This window comes from Canis lupus, chromosome 20 (genome assembly GCF_011100685.1).
Source record: "Canis lupus familiaris isolate Mischka breed German Shepherd chromosome 20, alternate assembly UU_Cfam_GSD_1.0, whole genome shotgun sequence".
NCBI classification, from domain to species: domain Eukaryota; kingdom Metazoa; phylum Chordata; class Mammalia; order Carnivora; family Canidae; genus Canis; species Canis lupus.
Genome location: NC_049241.1, coordinates 46,795,240 through 46,803,543, shown reverse-complemented (window position 1 = coordinate 46,803,543; position 8,304 = coordinate 46,795,240). Strand labels below are relative to the sequence as shown.

The window sequence follows — 8,304 nt, the reverse complement described above, 5'->3', positions numbered from 1 at the left end:
TCTGAGTGTGTGGCAGCTGTCCACCCAGCCTGCAGGTGGGTTGTGGAGAGTGAATGCTGTGTTCACTGACGGAAATATCCCAGCAAACAGGTAGGAGGGTGAGTGGGTGGGGTCCCGTTGCAGGAAAGAGTGGGATGAATTGATGAATGTCTGAACTAACAAGAGAGGATGAAATTCGGGTGCAGTGCAAGGTTTCCAAGGAAACCCTTGGGTTTCCTTTCTGATTGATCCAGGATGGCCATGGAAGATGCAAATCTCACGTCAGTCACTGAGTTCCTGCTCCTGGGCCTTTCAGAGAACCCCAAGCAACAGCAGCTGCTGTTCATAATCTTCCTGACTATGTACCTGGTCACGGGGCTGGGAAACCTGCTCATCATCCTGGCTATCGCCACTGACCCCCGACTCCACACGCCCATGTACTTCTTCCTGGCTAACTTGGCCTTTGTGGACATTTGCTTCACCTCCACCACCATTCCCAAGATGCTAGCCAACCACGTATCAGGACACAAAGGGATCCCTTATGCGGGCTGCCTGACCCAGATGTTCTTCTTCATCTGGTTTGCTGGCATCGATAGCTTCCTGCTGGCTGCCATGGCCTATGACCGCTATGTGGCCATCTGTCACCCTCTGCACTACACCACATCTGTAACGCCACAGCTCTGTGGATTCCTGGTGGCTGCATCCTGGACTGCAGCCTTCGGGAATGCCCTAACCCACACTGTATTACTGACTCGCCTCTCATTCTGCACCCACAACCGGGTTCCCCATTTCTTTTGTGACCTCAGCCCTCTGCTGAAGTTGGCCTGCTCTGACATCTTTCTCAATAATATAATGGTGTACACTGTGGGCGCCCTACCCATCATCACACCCTTTGTGGGCATCTTGGTCTCCTACATACGCATCTTTGCCACGGTGCTAAGGATCCCTTCCACCAGAGGCAAGCAGAAAGCTTTCTCCACCTGTGGCTCTCATCTGTCTGTGGTGTCCCTATTCTACGGGACACTCATTGGGGTTTATTTCAGCCCAATGTCCTCCCACACGGCCCAGAAGGACACAGCCGCTGCGGTGATGTACACCGTGGTCACTCCCATGCTGAACCCCTTCATCTACAGCCTACGCAACAGTGACATGAAGGGGGCTTTGGGGGCCCTCATCAATAGGAAGCCAGTTTTTAGTCAGTGACCACAGCACTGAGATGTTTGAGTGCCCTAATCCAGGGCCCGTCTGTATGAAATTTCCCTCCACAGTCCCAATCTTAGATGTTTCCTTCTTATTCACTCCTGTTTATTGCCTAATTCTTCCAACAATTATTCCTTGAACATCTACTACAGTGTAGACACTCTCTAAGGGCTGAGGGTCCAGCAGGGAACAAACAAAATCGCTGACCCCTGTAGCACTCACACTGCAACCTGAAGAACACATCACAATTAAAAGGAAGTAATCAGGGAACTAAAGAGACCAGGATACAAGCCCCACTTTGGTTAAGATTCAGGCTAATCTGCTATTATAAAAAGATGCAAATGCAGAGGCTCAAAAAGTCATATGATTTTGCAAACTGAACTCATTTGTTTCAACAACATAGTTCCTTCAAAAAACTTAGAGTAGACATCTGGTCTACTTGTCTCTACTTAGTTCATTGCTAGGCAACCTATCTGATGGGGTTTCCTAGCCAGAGTTCTTGTGTTTATTGATTTTGCAATATCTGCTTCCTTGAATTACCTTTTTTTTTGTCACTCAGTTGATGGTCGTCTGAAACAATAGCTTTGGGCAGGAGGTAAGATCCTTATTTATACTGTTTTGAAAGAAAGGAAGCTGTTGGCTCTTCTAATCTTGTTGTTAGACAACCCGTGTTGTTTCTGACTTTGAAATGTGGCCAGTTCTTGTCTATGATCATCTCTTTCTTGTTATTCCTTCCTTCAAGCAGCAAGAAGCAGGCAACTCACACTGATATTCTAGCTTTTTCCAATCAGTCTAGAAACATGGGCTCAGTGAACATATAGGATCTACTTCCCAAGTTATCACCAGTGATGGTATTACCAGATATTCATGGCATACAAGGGTCTCCAGCTCCAGCTTTCCAGAAGATTTTATTTATTTATTCATGAGAGACACACACAGAGAGAGAGAGAGAGAGAGACAGAGAGAGAGAGAAGCAAAGACCCAGGCAGAGAGAGAAGCAGACTCCATGCAGGAAGCCCAATGGGGGACTTGATCCTGGGACTCCAGGACCATGCCCTTGGCCCAAGGCAGGCACCAAACCACTGAGCCATGCAGGGATCCCCTGGGGATGAAATATTTGTATCCTTACCACCAGACCACTCAGCTCATGCAACTAATTTTTCATTCTTGTGATGTCAGCATCTCACTTCAGATACCAGTCTCTGTATTTGTTAGGATGAATAGCGAATGTGCTGTATTAGTTTCCTGGGGATTCTATAAAAACAAAACAAAATAAAAACCCAAAACCAAGGTGTCTTACACAGAAATTTGTTGTCCCACAGTTCCGGAGGAGACCAGAAGTTCAAAATCAAGGTGTTGGTAGGTTGATTCCTTCTGAGGCTATGAGGGAGACTCTCCCTAGCTGGTGGGAATTGGTGCTTTGCTGGCTAGCTTTGGTGTCCCAAGACTTGCACATCATGCTTCATCTCTATGTGGCATCCTCCTTGCATGCATGTCTATCTCCAATTGTCAGCTTTTCATAAAGACACCAGTTCTTTGGGATTAGGAGCCCAACCTAGTGTAGTATGACATCATTTTAATCATCATTTTAATGCAACAATCCTATTTCCAAATAAGCTCAAATTCAGAAATACTGGGGATTAGGACTTAAGATATGAATTTGAGGAGGGAATTAATTCAACCCATAACATTTGCTTAAAAAAAAAGGACTAGAAAGGAATATGGCTTAAGTAAGGTAAAAGTTCATTTTTCTCTTATGTACCAGTTGGTGTTCTAGGTCAGTCGGTGACTCTGCTTTAAATCATTCACAGATGCAAGTTCCCCATGTCATTTCTGGCCCATTTCCCAGAAATCGTTATTACAATATTATTACAAAAAAAAAAAAAAAAGAATCAGAGAGCACAGGGGAGGCAAGCACTCAATCTCAAAGTGCCAAATACTTCTCACATCCCATGCCAGGCTACACCTAGCTGCAAGAGAGGCCAGGAAGTGTGGTACAGGTTGCCAGGCTGTGATTCTGTTACTACAGAAGAGAGAGAGAGTAGATTTTTGTCCAGATTAGCAGTCCACTTTCCATCCCTCTAGCCATCAATTACATGCATACAGGCTTATCCTCACCCAGAGAATCTACTTACCACCCCACCTTGAAGACAGCCTGAAGTCCCATCTCACTGATGCATTCAACTCAGTCAAAATCTCTGGCTGATACACAGCCTTCTTCACCGCAGTGGAATGTTTCCCAGTGATCCAATAATTTGGAAACTAAAAGTCCATTTATCTGGCCTCCCCTCACCCAATATATAATGTAAGACCCACCTGCTACTCCATTATAATGATCAAGTCTCATGGGGCAGGATTTATTTAAGAATTCCCTGCCTGATGGAGCCTGCTTCTCCCTCTGCCTGTGTCTCTGCCTCTCTCTCTCTCTCTCTCTCTCTCTGTGTGACTATCATAAATAAATAAAAATTAAAAAAAAAAAAGTACAACAACAACAAAAAAAGGGATCTCTGGGTGGAGCAGCGGTTTGGCGCCTGCCTTTGGCCCAGGGAGTGATCCTGGAGACCCGGGATCGAATCCCACATCGGGCTCCCGGTGCATGGAGCCTGCTTCTCCCTCTGCCTATGTCTCTGCCTCTCTCTCTCTGTGACTATCATAAATAAATAAAAAATTTTTTTTAAAAGTACAACAAAAAAGAATTCCCTGCCTGTGAACCTGAACATGTTCTTGGGCTAGCTGGGGGGAGTTTCCATTGTCTGTTGCTCACTCTGATCTCTGGGTTTGTCACCTTCTCCATTACCCTCCATGACCACATTTATTTTTTTCAATAATAAATTTATTTTTTATTGGTGTTCAATTTGTCAACATACAGAATAACACCCAGTGCTCATCCCGTCAAGTGCCCCCCTCAGTGCCCGTCACCCATTCACCCCCACCCCCCGCCCTCCTCCCCTTCCACCACCCCTAGTTCGTTTCCCAGAGTTAAGAGTCTTTATGTTCTGTCTCCCTTTCTGATATTTCCTACCCATTTCTTCTCCCTTCCCTTCTATTCCCTTTCACTATTATTTATATTCCCCAAATGAATGAGACCATATAATGTTTGTCCTTCTCCGATTGACTCATTTCACTCAGCATAATACCCTCCAGTTCCATCCACGTTGAAGCAAATGGTGGGTTTTTGTCATTTCTAATGGCTGAGTAATATTCCATTGTATACATAAACCACATCTTCTTTATCCATTCATCTTTCGATGGACACCGAGGGTCCTTCCACAGTTTGGCTATTGTGGACATTGCTGCTAGAAACATCGGGGTGCAGGTGTCCCGGCGTTTCATTGCATCTGTATCTTTGGGGTAAATCCTCAACAGTGCAATTGCTGGGTCGTAGGGCAGGTCTATTTTTAACTCTTTGAGGAACCTCCACAGTTTTCCAGGGTGGCTGCACCAGATCACATTCCCACCAACAGTGCAGGAGGGTTCCCTTTTCTCCGCATACTCTCCAACATTTGTGGTTTCCTGCCTTGTTAATTTTCTCCATTCACACTGGTGTGAGGTGGTATCTCATTGTGGTTTTGATTTGTATTTCCCTGATGGCAAGTGATGCGGAGCATGTTCTCATGTGCGTGTTGGCCATGTCTATGTCTTCCTCTGTGAGATTCTGCTCATGTCTTTTGCCCATTTCATGATTGGATTGTTTGTTTCTTTGGTGTTGAGTTTAATAAGTTCTTTATAGATCTTGGATACTAGCCCTTTATCTGATACGTCATTTGCAAATATCTTCTCTCATTCTGTAGGTTGTCTTTTAGTTTTGTTGACTGTATCCTTTGCTATGCAAAAGCTTCTTATCTTGATGAAGTCCCAGTAGTTCATTTTTGCTTTTGTTTCTTTTGCCTTCCTGGATGTATCTTGCAAGAAGTTACTGTGGCCGAGTTCAAAAAGGGTGTTGCCTGTGTTCTCCTCTAGGATTTTGATGGAATCTTGTCTCATATTTAGATCTTTCATCCATTTTGAGTTTATCTTTGTGTATGGTGCAAGAGAGTGGTCTAGTTTCATTCTTCTGCATGTGGATGTCCAATTTTCCCAGCACCATTTATTGAAGAGACTGTCTTTCTTCCAGTGGATAGTCTTTCCTCTTTTATCAAATATTAGTTGACCATAAAGTTGAGGGTCCACTTCTGGATTCTCTATTCTGTTCCATTGATCTATGTGTCTGTTTTTGTGCCAGTACCACACTGTCTTGATGACCACAGCTTTGTAGTACAACCTGAAATCTGGCATGGTGATGCCCCCAGCTATGGTTTTCTTTTTTAAAATTCCCCTGGCTATTTGGGGTCTTTTCTGATTCCACACAAACCTTAAAATAATTTGTTCTAACTCTCTGAAGAAAGTCCATGGTATTTTGATAGGGATTGCATTAAATGTGTAAATTGCCCTGGGTAACATAACATTGACATTTTCACAATATATATTCTGCCAATCCATGAGCATGGAATATTTTTCCATCTCTTTGTGTCTTCCTCAATTTCTTTCAGAAGTGTTCTATAGTTTTGAGGGTATAGATCCTTTACCTCTTTGGTTAGGTTTATTCCTAGGTATCTTATGCCATTGGGTGCAATTGTAAATAGGATTGACTCCTTAATTTCTTTCTTCAGTCTCATTGTTAGTGTATAGAAATGCCACTGACTTCTGGGCATTGATTTTGTATCCTGCCACACTGCCAATTTGCTGTATGAGTTCTAGCAATCTTGGGGTGGAGGCTTTTGGGTTTTCTATGTAGAGTATCATGTCTTCGGCGAAGAGGGAGAGTTTGACTTCTTTTTTGCCAATTCGAATGCCTTTAATGAATGACCACATTTAAAGTCAACATAGAAGTTGATGCCTTTCTTAGAAACTCTGCAGCCATCATAGATTGATTCTTCTGGTGCAAATTAGAGCAAATTGGTTTGTTTTAAGGCTCAAAAAGGCATAGGCTGGGCTCTTGATTTCCAAGGAATTCTCTAGAACATTTAGGAGGCCAAGTTTGCTTTGAGTTCAGTAACCACACCCAAAGGTCTTTCCTGGACAGAATTTTTGCATTCCTTGATTTACTCAGGTTTGTCTATCATGTTAATGTTTGCTACTTGAGGTCATTTGAAACAAAGGTCTTGAGTGGAATGGTGTGCTGGTCTCAGCCTACTAATAGTGATGCTCTGGCTAGGAATGCCTGAGGCCCTCACCTGGCCTGTGTTATTTGTGGGAGTTCCCACAGACATTTCCCTTCCAGAGTCAATATCGTGGTCGAACCAGCCTTCCTGGTTCTTATTATGGCTGTGGGATGCACCTCAGTAACAAACACCAGGGAACTTTGAAAAAATATTTATTACTGATTTTCCTAGAAGGTATACAGCACATCTGGGGGCCGTGCAGCAAGGTTGTGGGGAGACAGAGCACAAACCTCGGCCTCTGCATTTACTAGGGTCCTTGGATGACGTGTCCAGGGTTTCAAGGGTTCACTCTGTATTGGCTAAGTTAAGCATTAGAGTAAAGGTACCTGACTGACTCAGTCAGTGGAGTATGCAACTTTTGATCTCGGAGTTGTGGGTTTGAGCCCCATACTGGGTACAGAGATTACTAAAAAAATACATTTAAAAACTTAAAAAAAATGTCTTTAAAGTTAAGCATAAGAGCAGGAATTAGGGAGTGGGGAGGGAAAAGTGGGGTCTCTCAAGAGGTTAGTTACCAAGATTATTCAGAGCTTTCTAAAAGACAAACTTCATGGTGAGGGTGCCCTAATTCCTCACCTGGTTGTTCTGCTAGTAGCCGTGTCATACTGATGGCAATACATTTCTTCAGGATGGATGAATTATTTGGCCATGAAAAAAAAGGAAATCCTGCCATTTGCGACAGCATGAATGGCCTGAGGGCATTATGCTAAGTGAAATGAGTCAGGTAAAGAAAAACAAATACTGTTTGATCTCACTTATATGTGGAGTCTAAAACAAAACAAACAAAAAAGAAAAAAATTCCTAGATTCAGAGGACTGATTGATGGTTGCCAGAGGGTGAGGGAGAGTGATAGGGAAAGTGGGTGAAGGATGTCAGAGGTACAAACTTCTAGCTATAATATAGTCATCAAGCAAAGTATCCAGTGTGGTGACTGTAGTTAACTGTATTGTATATCTGAAAGTCTCTAAGAGAATAGGTCTTAAAAATTATCTTCACAAGAAAAAGTAGTATACCTATGTGTGGTGGTAGATATTAACTAGACTTATTGTGGTCCTTCACAATATATACAAATATCGAATCATTATATTATACACCTGAAACTAAAAAACAAACAAACAAACAAACAAAAAACAAGCAAGCAAACATAACAATCTGAATTAGGACAAGACTCAGCAAGCTACAGCCTATGGGCCAAGTCTAGCCCATCCCCTGTTTTGTTGGTAAATAAATTTGGATTGAAATACACTTTTTTAAAAAAATGGACATCTTTTGAAATGGATGCCTCAGCACTTAAAGGCTTAAGTCAGCCATTCACCCTGCAGAAGGCAAAGCCCCACATACCACTGTTTCAGAAATCAGGATTCTGGGGCTTCTCCAACCCTTTGAGGACTCTCAGCTATGGACTTTTATGCCTCTGTAGGCTAATGCTCATTCCCCCAAGTCCACATCTTTCTAGTAACACTTTGCAAAAATTGGCAAGGAGCCAAGAACTCACAGTGATTTCTTGTTCCTCCTAATCTCTTCATCTAGAGATGCAAACTTCATAACCATTTGACTGATCTTTCAAATTCTCAACAATTATAGTTTCACCTTGCCTTTGACCTAAAGAGGATACCCAGCTTTCTAGCCTGAAACCCTGTGTCCTCACAACTCAGCCATTAAGATAATGTCATCAACTGCTATAGCAGCACCTCACTTTTAAAACAAATTAGTACCTCAAGTTTACATTAGGATGAGGCCAAAGAAGTTATCTGAGGGTTTTTTTTTTAAATAAAAACAATCCTACAGCATTTATTGTCATCTGGTAATAACAATAAGGGTAACAACATGAACAAAGGCCTTAGAACTATACTCCTAACAAAGGACACCTAAAAAAAACCAAACTATTGTCTCTTCAACAATTTCTCACTTCGTTGGTCATTTT

The 8,304-nt window shown here is 42.7% G+C and overlaps 1 protein-coding gene across 1 annotated transcript; it reads left to right on the top strand.

Moving 5' to 3' along the window:
• Positions 1-234: 234 nt before the first annotated feature.
• OR1AB2 (olfactory receptor family 1 subfamily AB member 2) lies at positions 235-1,182 on the top strand. The gene has a single exon (NM_001388519.1). It carries the CDS (start codon positions 235-237, stop codon positions 1,180-1,182), a length of 948 nt encoding a protein of 315 aa, NP_001375448.1.
• Positions 1,183-8,304: the final 7,122 nt, after the last annotated feature.